General features: G+C 35.2%; 1 protein-coding gene across 1 annotated transcript in view; it reads left to right on the forward strand.

Moving 5' to 3' along the window:
* Positions 1–14958, forward strand: part of LOC311183054 (bifunctional heparan sulfate N-deacetylase/N-sulfotransferase 3) — a 126878-nt gene extending 111920 nt beyond the window's left edge. The window contains exons 10-13 of the mRNA XM_084252282.1: positions 45–215; positions 1428–1537; positions 9477–9579; positions 14636–14958. Coding sequence (XP_084108408.1) covers positions 45–215; positions 1428–1537; positions 9477–9579; positions 14636–14755 — 504 coding nt within the window. The 3' untranslated portion in view covers positions 14756–14958. The remainder of the gene's footprint in view (positions 1–44; positions 216–1427; positions 1538–9476; positions 9580–14635) is intronic.
* The last annotated feature ends 1032 nt before the right edge of the window (positions 14959–15990 follow it).

The following is a 15990-nucleotide window of genomic DNA, read 5'->3' on the forward strand; positions in this document are numbered from 1 at the left end:
GCCTATGGTTCAAGTTAGTTTAATCATCTACCTTTTCCTCCTAGCATCAGCGATCACATGAAGACCCCGCAGCTCTGAAGTTTAGCTTCTATGAAGTGATCTCTGCTGGGCCCCGGGCCTCCTCTGAGCTCAGAGCCTTGCAGAAAAGATGCTTGGTGCCTGGGTGGTATGCCAGCCACATCGAGAGATGGCTTGTTTATTTCCCCCCCTTTCAGGTAGTGAGCAATAATAATTTACACTGTGTTACAATCTCATTAAGTTGATGATTTTGCCTCTAGGATAAATGAAATTTTTACTCATTAAAACATTACTAGCTTTTACTCTGTAGTTGTAAATGAGACTGCTGAAAAGACTAATAAATAAGCCATGGTAGAAAACCAAGTTTTCTTTCTAAAAGTATTTCAGGATAATTCTCTTTGCCCATTTTCTAGTGCATATCTTTCCTGACTGTAAGAGCTTCATAACCCTCATTCTTCTCCTGAGAGTAAACTTGAATCCCTCTTAACCAAAGTAGGCAAATGTTGTTGCTCTTAATTAAGTGCCATTATTTCCCTTCCAACCACCTTCCAGAATTTTTCATAACTACAAAGTTTTTCTTGGCTTCCTGCTTCTCTCATTTGCCGGGCATCAACATAAATTATAAAAATCAGCCCCATCGGGCGTGGTGTCTACCTGTGTGTCTAGATCCTTGCTGTCCAATAGGATAGCTGGTACCACATATCACTATTAAAATTATATAAAATCTCAGTTACATTGGCCACATGTCAAATGCTGGCCCAGACCAAATGGAAATGTTGGAGAAAAGGGGTGAGCAAGAGTTGCCTTGCAGGCTCTATGGCCCTCCCGCTCGCTCACCAAAGTAACAAGCAAGTTCTTCCTGCTGCGGAGGAACTTCTGTCCATGTTCAGGTTCTCTGTGATTCTCACCTTTTTCTCCAAATGGATTACCAAAGTCTTTCTTAAAACTTTGTTGTTTCTCCTTTAAATGGGATCGTGGAGAGCGGCATGTCCTCAGTCCTGTCACACCTGGTGTTCTTATCATCTCTCCTCTTTCAAGGGCTCCTTCCAAGCTAGAATTACTGTTTTGTTGGTTTTTAAGTTTGGTTTCCATAGGTGATTTTGTAGTCACCTGTAAGACCTGTAAGCTCTCTTTGGTGCCCTTAAGTGTTTGTTCGTTTGTTTGTTTGTTGTAGAGTTTACAGGATTTCTCAGATTACAAAACATTAGCAAAATGAAGGATTGTGCTTTATTTTTCATCCTAGGTCATTCATGAGGATGATCTGGTTAAATCTAACAACAGGGGATGGGAATCCCCTCAATACCATAACTCATATTGAATAAATTTAGAATGCAGATTTTTAATTTTATAGTTATATGGCTTTTTTATAGTGTACATTATCTTTTTTTAAATTTTCTTTGATAATTTAGTTGCTAATTATCGATGGGCAACAGCTAAGAACTGATCCTGCTACAGTAATGGATGAAGTACAGAAGTTTCTAGGCGTCTCTCCACATTATAATTACTCAGAAGCTTTAACGTAAGTCTATATTCTAATTAATCTACTGATGGTTCAGCAGAGAATTGGTTTTAAAGAATACATAGTTTGGTGATGTAACTGTTGACTTTGATGGTCCTTAAATACTAATTATTTTCCAATTTGACATCACCACTTGGGGTAGAACAAATCCAACCATGCAGCAAAGAATAGTCTTCAATCCCCCCCTGATTCCTAACCATGAAAGATTCCCCTCAAAGGAAAGTAAAGAAACAAAGCAGTCATAAAAGAATCCACTTAAAATAAGTGCTGAACCTATACAACAGACAATATTGGGAACTCTTGGAAATATAAAGAAGTGACTAACCACATGGTTATGAACCATGATCTGCTCTGCTCTCTGTGGTATGGTTTTCAAAAACAATACCATATGTCAGCAAGCAGCCCAACAGGTGACTGAACAGTGAGAAAGATGTGTTATTATTACTCTTCAACATACTCCATCTTTTGCTTCTATATCTTTGCCCACTGCTTCTGAATCTGTTACCACTTTCAGAGGCCAGAGCAGTTATAGCTCTGGAAGGTTTTCTTATGTTAGTTCTCTCAGATTTTCTTACACAAGGACTGGGAGAGATATCATAAGCATTAAGCTTTATGGAGAGTGGGTACCTCCTTCACTCCCCTTAATCCTGACTCTGGACTTTATTTAGCATTTTAAATAAAATGTCCCTCTTACTTAGACCTTTTACCAGAGCTGGTAATCAGATTGAGAGGGCTGTGTTGTTACCAGTTTGACATGCACAGAGCGACTGGGAGATGCTGAGCTGGATGACTCTCACTATTTTGTATTTTAAATTTTAGGGTCATAGACCAAGTCTTAAAGAAACTGAAAAAAGACTATTATGTAATTCTTCTATTTCTCAGTATAAAACTTAGTTCTGTCAATAAAACGATGTTCCCTTTTCATTGTACTCTTGATTCTTTAGCAACTTGAGGAAGTGAGAGGCAGGTTTCCTTTATCTTTCAGCATCCCTACAGTAAAAGATGGGTAGAAAAACATCAAATACTGCTTACATCTTGAACAAATCATACATAAAACACATGTAAGAGAGACATTTTGATTTAGAGGACAAAGGAGGAGGTGGAACTCCAGGTTTGCACTTCTTTCCTAAGAGTCCTTTACTTTGTTGTTACTATTAACCCTCTGCCCTCTGCATCCTCTATAGTATAAGCACTATTAGAGCTTTGTAGAGCTTAGTTCAAATCCTAACACAGACACTAGCCTTAGGTATTTAACTTTCAGCTTGACCTTAAAGAAATCTGAGTGATTTCAGTTTGCAGTTAGAAATTCAAGTCCACTTTCTGCTTTATATCTTTTTAAGCATCTCTTAGAAAAGAAAACTTATTTTCTAAACTGTTTTCTATTTCAAGTTGGCTTATCTTTGAGTCTTTTTTTATAGAGTATATAGCAAAGTATTGTATTTCAGGGGGAAAAAAAGAAGTGGAGTATTCTATAAAGACATAACCTCTTTTTCTATGGAATGGTCCTTGACCTACATGCTGTGTATTTGCCCCCTTTGTATTCGGCTTGGTAGCAGGCTTTTTCTTCCTCTCCACTGCTGAGAAAAGGTGGTGTAAATAGAAGAGAAGCAACATCAAAGTAACATACTCTATACAGAGAACCCTGGGTCACTTTGTACTTATGATGTATCTGGCTAAAATTACCCATTATATGATTCTCTAGCCTGGGTGGGAGCTCAGTGGGTGAGGTATCGAGATAAGGCATGTGTAATGTCTGAAACTAGCATTTCTGGTCTGCCAGGGCTGCCCAAACTCCCACCCTGCTGCTACAGATAAAAGCACTACCTTTCAGCTTCCTTTTGTGTTTTCTTGTCAATCATCAGTTGGCCTGACATACCTTGTAAAAAACAGCAGTGTGTCTGTTGTAGAATATTTGGCATTTCATGTCAGTGTCTTAGGCCTGAATCTATCCTCTTTCACCCATGCCCTCTGCAGTTGTTCTGAGTTCTCTCCTCATAATCTAGTTATTCTTGTTGGACTAACTGTTCTGACAGTTGTTTCCACAGTACTCTGGGCATGTTGGGGGTGACAGGAATAGAAAAGTATGTTACTGGGGATGTCAGTTATTGCTTCATATCTCTCCTGTTAGTGATACTGAAGATTATGATTTTGGTACTTAAAAAAAATTTCATTTAAAATTGTCTAAAAATGTACTGAATTGCAAACAGATATGAATTCTCAACTAGTATATAAATTCAGATCTTTGTGCATAGAAGAATAAATTAATAAAACAAGCTCTATACCAGGCTCTATAGTATAATTTTGGCATGAATGAGTACTCCAATTTATGAGATCTTCAGCATAAAATATTCCAATTTTATAACTATTTTTAAAAAATAGCCAAAAATTTCCACTGTCAAGTGTTATTTATATCTTTCCACAATTGCTAAAGAAAGTGGTAAAGACTTTGAAATTTCATGCAGTCCCTGGATAGTTTATGATGATGTCTTAAAATTACTTAGAACCATCAGCGTGGATTTTAAATGATGTATTGAATATGTAAAGAAAAAAAATCTGGTTTTCTTAGTGCATGTGAATGTGATCTAAAATGGGCAGTATAAACTTTAAACAATATAAATGGGAACTTTCTCATTTAACTAAGTAAATTAACACTTCACAATTCTCTTTCAATATACTCTTAATCTCTAAATTGTAAATAAATTGATATAGTGAAACTATTTTTTGCTTGCATGTGTTTTAGAGTATTTTAAAACTGGCCAACAATTTGAGAGGGGAAAAAAAAAAACAGGCATGGCATTGTACTAATCTGTATAAATTACAATGAAAAATAAAAAGTTTTAATTTTGCCCTGAGTATATCCATTCAGAGTTACACCTGGCCAGCAATGACTATGGCAAAGGTCTTCATATGAAGGAATACAAGTCAGTTAAATACCTGAACCTGATGCCTTTATTTCTTAGTCATTAATCTCTTTATTGAGATGAATAAAACCAGACTGAGCTATATACATTTCTAATACCAATTCACAGTGAAAATGTCAATACATGGGCAATAAGGATTTGAAAACCATGGACTGAACAAAGATTATTTGATGGCTTGGTTTTGTTCTGTGAATGAGGCTAACTAAATCATAAAGAACAAGCACTTAGATTGTTTCTGATAGCACTTCCACTGGCAACCACATTTTTATTGCTCAGGATTTCTTTCCCTTCCCCTTGTAGATGAGTTAGAGGAAAAGCAATGTACCACATTAAAAAAAAATTTTAGTAGCATACAGTCTCCATAGAAGCTAAAAATCTGTTGGTTTTCCAGATGACCTGTGAAATAGCACCTAGAAATACTAAATAATGTTTTTGAAATGGCTACAATACTTCAAAATCAATATACACTTACATGTTCTATCTTACATATACTACTTCATAACAACACTATGAGCTATCTCATAGCTTCATTTTTTCAGCTTACAACACTGGAACTGGAGTGCATGACAGTGGGGCATGTAACATACACCTCAAGGATGTGGTCCTATATGTCTAACTCATAGTGTTTTAAACCAGTGTTAGCTCAATCAAAAGCAAATAGCTGGGACACAGAAAAGTGCCCTCGTGAACACAAAACAGTATTAATGTCCTTGCCCAGGAGTCTCTTCCAATTATTTCTACATGTCCCTAGATGATATCCACACAAACATTCCTCTCTTCCTCCTTAAAGCAGCAAAGTTTCATTGAATAACTCCTTCATTGTGTAACTCTGGGGACACAATTACTAACAAAGTATCCCTATATCTGGGAAGGGTAAGTACAGAGACACTGAAGAGCACCTAAAACTCCCTCCAAAATGTTCACTTCCTGAAAGCCTTTGAGAGAATTCTAACCATGACCTTCGCTGCCAATCCTACATGAAAAAGGTTGTTTCCTTGCTGTTCCACCAGGTGTCGGTAGTACTTTTCAACTATTCTTCAGAAGGACGATGATACTAGAAAAAGATTGAGATCTTTCTCCATCTCCTGTCAGCTTTCTTCACTCAGACCATGAGATAGCACTGATTATGCCCTCAAACTCACAAGGTCACTCCCTCATTAACATAAGTCCCTTCACTTCTACCTTAGGCTACCGGTAAATAAGCACAATCTACTTTCCTCTCCTTTTTCACCCTGAAACTCATCACTGCCTACTAACTTAAATAGACAGATGCCTAGGTGAGGTGCCAACCACACATATACGCACACACACACTTTTCTCAATAAAGCCCAGCATGATAGTCTGTTGTGTAAGAGCTAATGAAATAGCAGAGAAGAAAAAAATCTTATTCTTTTGATTGCAAATTTTAATATGTATGAAGTTCTGTGTTTCTTAAAAAATATCTGAGAGGACTGCTCATTTTGACATAAGGTATGTGTATGTTCCAGACATATATTTATAGTTAGGTATATTTTTCAAAATAATATAATAACTGGTCTGAATTCTGAATTCTGATCATCTAAATACTTAAAATGAGTCAGAATTCAATTGTGGAAATTGCTAATGACAAAAAGATAATTTAAGTTGAGGTATCAATTGTAGACTTCCAGAAATGCTGTATTAGAGCTGTCCTTCCAGATATGTTGTTGTATTAGAGCTTCCCAGCTTTCACATACAGATATTTAAATAATACAGTATTTACTAATGCTCTCTTTGTACTCTGGATATGAACTTTGTTGCCTTACTGATCTCTGTAAGAATACAAATAACATGAAGACTTATCATGTTGTGTCCTGATCTCATACAATTGCTTTAATAATGATTTGAAACAGGTTTTACATAAGTGGGATGAGAGTAATCCCTTATTATCTCTAATACTCAAAGTAGTAAAGAAGCAGAAATCTAGGTTTCCATTATTTGCAAATGAATAGGTATCAATTTATAAATTAGCTACATCAAGACTTCCTCTAAATTACACACAAAACTACAAACAAACACAATCACAGTTTAATGTTTAAATCAGCTTTATAGGTATAAAATTTATATATAACAGAATCCACCAATTTTAATTGATAAATTTGAACAAACATGTACAATTGTATATACCACTACAGTCAAGATATAAAACATTTCCCTTAATCCAAAAGGCTTGCTCATACTCCTCTGCAGTCAGTCTTTTTCCCTTTGTCCCTAATCCCTAACATCCACTGATCTACTTCCTTTCATTTAGCATAATGCCTTTAAGATTCCACCATATGGTTACATGTACCAATAATAAGTTCTTTTGCATTAATGATGGATATCAACAGTATACAATATGCATAGACTATGATTCATTTATCCTTTCACCATTTAGAGTCTAATATGAACAAAGCTATTGTGAACATTTTTTTTTTAAGTTTGGTATTTATTTACTTAAACAAGAACTGGGGTACAGGCCAGATGCGCGGGAGGGTGAGAGGGTTCACCAGAGACAGAGCGGGGAACAGAACAGGCAGACAGATGAAATACACTGCTGAGGGGAGTTGCGAGCGAGACAGGAGAGGTCTGCTGCGCCATGTGGGACCCTTGCTGGCCTGCCCCGATCAAACCAGCACTGCTGCGGGCAGCTTCGCAGTGCTGCGCTCAACCTATGCCACCAGGGAAGGCCCTATTGTGAACATTTTTATGTAGATTGCTGTGTGGGCATACACTTTCATTCCTTTTGGGAAAATACCTAGAAATGAGGTTGGTAGGTCATAAAATAATGTATTTAACTGCATAAAGAAAATTTCCAAAGTGACTATAATTAATTTTAATCAACAAGCTATAAAGGTTCCATTTGTTTCACATCTTTGCCAATATTTGGTGTTACTCTAAACCAAGGCATTGTAGTTAGGATGTGGTGACATTTCATTTGTGATTTTAATTTGCATTTCTTTAATGACCTATGACGTTATGTAAATTTCCATTTATTTATGGGTCATTTGTATATATATTCTTTGATAAAGTATCTGTTCCAAATCTTTTACCAAATTTTTATTGGCTAAAAGATTTGGTCAATACACTTTTTATTGAGTTATATATACTGAATACAAGTCCTTTACTAGATATATACTTTGCTAATATTTTGGCCTAATGTGTGGCTTCCCTTTTCATTTAAGTGTCTCTAGAGAAGCAAGCTTCAAATTTTGAGGTATTCATAATTACTGTTTTTTTTCATTTATTGTTCATTCTGTGAAATATTTCCCTAATCTAAGGTTACATAAACTTTGTTTTCCTATATTTATTTCCAAAATTAGTATGGTTTTGGCTCTTAGGTTTATGTCTATGATAGATTTAAGTTCATTTTTTTAAATACAGTATACATTAATGATAAATGTTAATTTTTTCCATATATTATATCCAATTCTCCAGTTCAATTTGCTTAAAAGACTGTAGTCTCCTATCTAATTACCCTGGAACTTATTTTTGAAAATCAGTTGACCATACTTGATCTACTTCTGGACACAATTTTTCCTTTGATCCATTAGTGCCACTACTACATATCCTTGATTATTATAGAATTAGAGTAACTCTTGAAATTAAACAGTATACTTTGCTCTTCATTTTTTAAACTGTCTAGGTCTTTTGTATTTCTACATATATGTTAGAATTATCTTTTCAATTTTGACCAAAAAAGAAATCCCACTAGAGTTTAGATTGGAATCACGTGGAATCTATAGATAAATCTAGAGAGCTGATATCTTAAAATATTTAGACTTCTGATCTATAAACATGGTACATCTGTCTTCTATAACGCTTAGCAAATTTTGTGATTCTCAGTGTGCAAATCTTACACATCTTTTGTGTTAAATTTATCCCTCAGTATTTCATGTTTTATGCTGTTTTTTTAATTTTAATTCCAACTTTTCATGGCTCACTCTATAATTTTAAGCAGAATTAGAAGCAGTATTCTGAATATTGTTTAATATCCAAAGAAGGAAATGGCCCTAAATGACACTTCTTTCTAATGAAGAAGAAATTATACCAGTAGAATCACTGAATAACAAAAGCAATGTGAAAGAATTATACTGATAACTATAACTTTCACTTTTATATGCAAGCACAGAAATTACTAGTTATTCACAATGAGTGATAATACAGAAAATATCCAGAGACCACAGAAGAAAGGCCCTGGATTCACAATGATGAATTGAGTCATGTCCTGCATACTAAAAAGTATATAATCCAAGATAAATAAACCTTACAAAGTCCTTCTTTTTCATGTATTATTCAACTGACATTTGGAGAGTGTTCTCAAAGAGCCAACTACTATACTAAATGTTAAAAAATGGGAAGAATCCTGCACCATCTATCATTAAGGGCTAATCATGTAAACTCACATAAAAATTATATTAAATATTTGGCTAAACAAAAATATAAATTTAATGTGCTATTATTTTGATTGTAGTTATATAATGAAAATTAATATTTATAAGTGCTGTTACTTTAAAACAGAGCTCAAACCAAGAGAAGAATGTGGCTTTGGGAAAAAAATTTAATGGATTGTAAGTAGAGAATTCTAAAATTAATAACTCCATAGCACAGCAAAACCCTTTCTCTTCTATTACCCTGTAACTGTATGATACAAATACTATGTAAATGCATAGATATGGATGAAGCCTGGCTTATGATATTTAAATCCTACAAAGGGAAAGCGTGTGCTTGAAACTTAGGAAAAAAAACTCCTTCCAGATGAAGTAGGCTTATTAATTTCTATTAATAGGAGACCTTCTGCTGACAATTTTTCTATTAGGTATCTGGCAAATTCACAAATATGACAGATGGACTGAGATTTCAGAAGGATGCCAAAAGACTTTATGCAAAGGGATGTAGTCAAAAATGCTAGTTTCCCTGGTTATATAATTGATATTCAAAAAATATCATGCTTTTGCTCATTATATCTTATAAATAGCTTGAAAAATGCTTTTTAGTTTTTGTATTTTGTATTTTTTTAGGTTTGATTCTCACAAAGGTTTCTGGTGTCAGTTACTGGAAGAAGGTAAAACGAAATGCCTCGGGAAGAGCAAAGGAAGAAAATACCCTCCAATGGATCCTGACGTAAGCATAGCACTTAAAGTTACAAACTAAGCAAAGTGACAATAATATACCTATTTTCTTAGAAAAGTGGCTAAAATCAAAATGCAGCTTTTCTAAAAATTAAATGTGACATTGAGATTTCAATACAACCAGGTTGCTTATTTTGATTTTTCCAATGATATATTACCTGTCATACAAGAATAAGGGAAAAACAATAGAATTTGCCATTTTGAATCAGAACAAAGAAGGCAAAATCTCATTTCAAAAAGAATAATATATTCGTGGAGATTTTAGTACTAAAATGTTAACTGAAACCAAGAAAGGAGATATATTAAATGGAAACTGAAAATAGGATCAAAAGATTTCTAATTTTTTCCCACTAAGTCATTCTATCTTAAGTGTGGCATGCATAATAATAGTAATTATTGGTAAATTGAGCTTTGAACTGCTGATATGCTGATAAGATAAAAGAATATATTTTCCAAATGTCTGATGTAGAGCAAATAATGAAGGCTCTGGAGAATAAGATGCATTTTGAGGTATCTAGCACCCCTAGTTCATTCTCTTCAGAATGGGGACAGAGAAGTCTCCATGTGCTGTAGTCTCTCAGTTTATTAAACCCAATCTTTTCCCTTAATGGGATTTTATGTCTGTTAAGATTTATTAATTTTATTCTGATTTCATAACCAATCCAATCTGTGTATAATTTAGACACATGAGTGCAAGTATGTTATTTGTAAAAGAAAAAAAAAACTATCTCAGAAGTTAAAAACATGATTTAGGATTTTTTTCCCATAGTGTTTTACACATTTTAACTAAGAATCCATAGTGTCTAAGAATTCTGAAAGAGTCTGAAGTCACTTGAATTTTGACTGAATCCTTGAATACTATGGGGCCATTATTTTTATTTCAACCAAGATAAGACCTGCCCTCACTAATTTCATAATTAAATTCTACCTGAAAGTCATTGGGTGCAGGGTGGGTGTTATTCCTGATGTCTTGATAAATTAATTTCTTTGGTTGATTATTTAAAATATTCTTTCAGAGCACTATGAAATCAATCCTCACACTTGAATAGAAATCTGAGAGCAATTTCCAGAGTGTTTCAAGAAATTATAAAGTATATCATTTTTATTTACATCAAAGCTACATCTCTATATATCTATTAAAGTTAAAATATTTAAAAGACACTAATATCTCTCTTTTCTAACATTTTATTTTACTCCCATCAAAGACAGACATACTGATACATAATAAATTTAGTGATAGACAAATATAAGAAAAACAGGTTAAAATTACAGTAAATGTTAGTATTAGGATACTAATATTTCCACATCCAACCCTAAGCAAGATTGTGGTGTAAGATGTTCCTAAGGCATATTTTTATCCAGATACTGATACCAAATGGATGGGTTTTACACACCAGGGAGCTTTCCAGTTTTCTGCAGACACCAGCTAGGCATCCTGAAGTTTGATTCAATTCTGACACTAACCACATAGAGTTATCACAGACCCCACAGGTTAAGGGCTCAGTCCTGCAAGACTACTACCCACCCATTTCAGACTCCAGTAGCAAGTGATGCGTTCCCAGGTGACTCGTATTTCTGTACAACTTAGCTACAAAACTAGGGATCCCAAGACCCCTCTTCAAGTTCCATAATTTGCAACAAGAGTTCACAGAACCCTGGGAAACACTTTACATTATTGTAAAAGACACAGATGGACAGGTCTGTGCCTGTGTAAAAGGCACAGATGGACAGCCTGGTACATAGGACAAGACCAGATGGTCCTGAACAGAGGAGCTTGCTCTATGCAGTGTGGTGTGTACCACACTCCCAGCACATGGATATGTTCACCAACCCATTAGAGCCCCAAATTCCTTAAGTTAGGAGTTTTATAGACATTGCATTATGTAGGTATGATTTATTAAATCACTGGCCTTGAAAATTGGCTCAATTCATATTCCCTCTTCCCTTCCCATAGGTCAGAAGGTAGGGTTGAAAGTTCCAATCCTCTAGGGATACCTTTGGTTCCGCTAGCAAGCATTCCCATCAGAAGCTATGAAGCACCCACCAAGAGTCACATCATTAGCATAATCTCCGGTATAGTTTAAAAGGGATTGTGATGCTGTAGAAAGGACACTTCCAATCCATCACTCAGAAAATTTCAAGGGTTTAGGAGCTTTGTACCGGGGAAGCTAAATATATTTCTTATCACAGTATCATATAAGTACTGAGTTGTGTTCAGAGAATAGAGTGGCCGATTATGCACAACAATGCCAGTAGGAGACAAGAATAAGGAGGCTTCCTAGAGATGATGGAAACACAAGTGTGTAGAACAAATTAGGGTAAACAAACAGTAAGCCCCTAGGCTGCTTGCTTCTCCTCCACCCACAGAAAAATGTGAATATCCCTCCTCAGGACTCTCACCAAATCATTACAGAGTACAGGTAATCCTGGTGAATCAAGACTGTTTTAAGTCTGATTCCATTTTGACATTGTTCATCAAAATATATTATAGAAAAGGAACAAAAAATTATACTTTAAAATGAGTATTTTAATGGCATTTTTGCATGAACACTGCTAACTCTATTATGTTTCCAAATCAAAAGAATATAAAGTCTTTATATCAAAAAAATATAAAATCAAAAGAATATAAAGAATATAAAGTGGCCTAGGGCGATTAAGTCTCAGCACTATCACTGCTGTGACCTGCATTTGATCCCCGACCAGGGAGCTAACCCACATATGGTGCAGCAGACCTTTCCTGTCATGCCTGCTGCCCCCCTCAGCAGTGTATTTCAGTAGATCTGCCTGTTCTGCTCCCCACTCTGTCTCTGGTAAATCCTCTCACCCCTCACACCTCTGGCCTACACCCCAGTTCTTCTATGCAAAAAAAAAAAAACTAAAAAAAAGAATATAAAGTCATAAAATCTTTAATAACTGATCAATAAACAACTTGATATTGGATTTATTATGATTCCTTTTAAATAACATTTCTATATTATAAAAGTACATATTATGTTGTTATTATACTCGTAATATAATCATGTGATGCATGAAGAAGTTTAGCTACATTAGATACATTAGCATCCATTTTATCTGTGATTTTTATCATCTAAAAAATTACCCCTTCTGAATGATCATCAGGTAACAATGTGCACAAAATAAAACTCAGTGCATACCACTGAGTTCTGTTCTAGTAACTTTTGGCCTGAGAATATTATATTCTCAAATAGGATATGGTATACTTTGCACCTCCTATCAGTTATCCTTCCATATCAAGAGCACAATAGGAGGAAGGAAGGCATACTTGGTTATGGGACCACCAAGAAGAACCAGGTTAAAGTGACACACATACACTCACAATAAGGCACAGGGGAAGGGTTTGATTATAGAGCCAGCACTGATAATAGGAACCAGGTTTGCAAACAGTGTCCTAAGAGGCCAACAAAGTTCAGGGACAGTTAAGATAATCTTTAAGTTTCAGGAGGTTTGATCCAAACACCAAAGGGATAGGCAGCAGAAGAGGATCCCAAGAGATTCCATTCTGAAGGTGATAAGACATTATGAAGGTGAATATGGACAAATATTCACTATATGGGAAATATTAGGGAGCGAGTGGGCAGGAGCTGGGTGGCTCCATACTGCTCTTGTTGCAAGCAGATTTCAGGCACACAGAGGAACAAAGCAGAGTGAAAGAACATGATAGGAAAGTGCAGAAATCCGTACTCTAACCCCAGACATAGGGCTCACCCAGGTCTAGCTGACAGCAGAGAAAATGGAATAACCAGGCTCCCAGATGTAACTATAATGAACTTCCACCTTCCTCGGACATGAGTATGCTCGCTGGTCCTGTCAGGGTTCAGAGAAGCCCCAAACCAGAGTAATGAGATAGACTGACACAGAAACCACACAGATTTGGGCTCTTCTTGATCATGTTACTGGGTAGACTGGGGCTCAAGTGTTCAGGCTAAGTCCATTAATTCTAACTACTGCCCAAAAAATGATGCTACATGGGAATTAATCAACAGAAAATGAGGGTTCGCCCCCTACTCCTGTATGGCATATAAAATGGAATGCCATATATGACATTTGAAAAGAATAGCACAGGTGTTTAATACTTTTTAAAGGTTCAAATCAATTTTAAAAATCTCAGAATAGTATATAACTAGGAAATGTTATTAATAGAAACAGATGCAGAAATACTCTTCAGAACAACTCTAACAGCTGTCATCCAGACTAAGCACTGTAAGTCCTCACTTAATGTCATAGAGACTTTAAGTGACTTTAAGAGACTTTAAGTGACTTTAAGAGACTTCCAGTGAAACAATGTATAATGAAAACAGGTCCTCAAATGACAATTGTTTAGTTCAATGTCAGTAAGATTTATTTTTTTCTCATCAATGTCATAACAAAATCCACTGAACAAAATGATGTGACTCAAGGACCTGCTGTATAAACTAAATACCATCTTGCATTACAACCCTTTCCATTTTAGATAATTTTAATTATTTTTTTAATTGAAGGGAAGTCCACCTCCTTTTAAGTCAGACATGCTTTTCCTTCCTTGAGTCAAATAACACAAATATAATAAGCTGTAGGTTTATGTGGTTTAACTACAGCAATTTTTAAGGCTTATACAATAGTTTTTACAGTGAATACTGCATCTATTCCTTAGGAAATCTCTTAAGAAAGCATTCAAAATCTAATGGTGACAGAGAAGTATTTTATATTATATATTTATCAAACTTTCTCCAAAGCTAGGATGATTAATAGAGTATAGTAATAGACCCAATCAGTGTCACAGTTGTATTTCTAGTACCTCAAATTACTTTCACATTTAATTCTGCATAATCAAAGAAATCACAGTTACCCTAGTTAAAAGTGTATGTCTGTGTGATGTGTATTTTGCAGGACAGATTCATTGTCTTTATGTTGTGCTAAACAGTCCATATGTTGAGCATAAATTTTATCTCGCTATGGAATGTTTGATATGAACTTAAATATAATCAAAATATATAAAATTTGCTTCAATAAGCAAAAAAAAAATGTACTTTTTCTTTTTCCCATCTCAGAGCAGAGCATTTCTGTCAGGCTACTACCGAGACCATAATGTGGAACTGTCCAAGCTACTGCACCGACTGGGGCAGCCTCTGCCTTCCTGGCTGAGACAGGAGCTGCAGAAAGTGAGATAGCACCAGAGACAAATTCCTCAGAACCATCCTCCACAGGATACTTACCTTTCCTAAAACTTCAAGAAACTGCCAAAAAGTTGTTTAAAAATATACCTCTTCAGATGAGAAAAAAAAAAAAAAGTTCCTTCCATGTGCTGGCATGTGGATGATCAGAAAAAAAAAGAAAAAGAATCTGTTACAAGCCTTGAGGCCACTGGCCTTTCTCTTATCCCGTGTCTGGGCCTGTGGGACTATTGGAGACTACTGTGCACTCATGTGGAGTCAACAGCTACCAATACAGATATCAAACACAAACACAGAACTGTTCCATTTCGTAGTGATATGTACACTTTTGTAGATCAACTAAGATTGTGTCTCTGTAAATTTTAGACCGCTGTTTGCCTGTACAATGTTTTCATACTCTTTGATTTTATAAAGCGTCCTATAAAAAAAGAAGCAAAAGAACCATCACAACGTAGCAAAATGCCAAAGGCATAATACCTATGAAAAATGCTTGCCAAAATAGAAATCCATTGATGTATTTAGGAAGATTGTAAATTACAATTTGTACTAAATCAGAGAGTAGAGAAGTTATATATGAGGTTATCTTCATCCAAAAAGTAATTTTTCATACACAGTCTCATGCGTTATGTAAAAATTACTAATCCCTCTATCATAATTGTTACACTGAAATATCTACTGTGAAGCTGTTGTGTGGTAAATAGAAACTCAATGAGTTTACCAAAACATGTGAAGGGTACGGAATACATCTTCTAAAAGGGAGAAATTTTTGGGGTCTTAAGAGCTGTCACCAATGACTTGGGTCCCCTTTCAGCAAGGGCAAATCCACTCCAGCCATTCTTTCCTCATGGGTTCCACAGAAACACACAGAATCTGGTAACTGTGGCATCTGTGGCAAACAGACTGATTTTTAAATGCAAATAGTTCTTTTTTAATATCCCCCAGAATAAAACCCATGAAGCGAAAATTAAGGAAAATTTCTCTAGATGATATGATAGGATATATACATTTAAATTATAGAAAATTTTTTGCAGAGTTCAAAGTGAAATTGCATAATGTAGAAATTTATAAAAAAACAAATTAATATATGATTTTTAAACTGATATTTACATCAATACTTTTAATACAAGGCAAAAAAACAAGCAGTGCTGATTCCATTGTTTTAGGATATTTCATACATCATTAAAGGATAATAGAACACAGTTGAATTTATGGATTATCTACTGAATAAATGG

This window comes from Talpa europaea (assembly GCF_964194135.1).
Source record: "Talpa europaea genome assembly, chromosome: 13".
Lineage (NCBI taxonomy): Eukaryota > Metazoa > Chordata > Mammalia > Eulipotyphla > Talpidae > Talpa > Talpa europaea.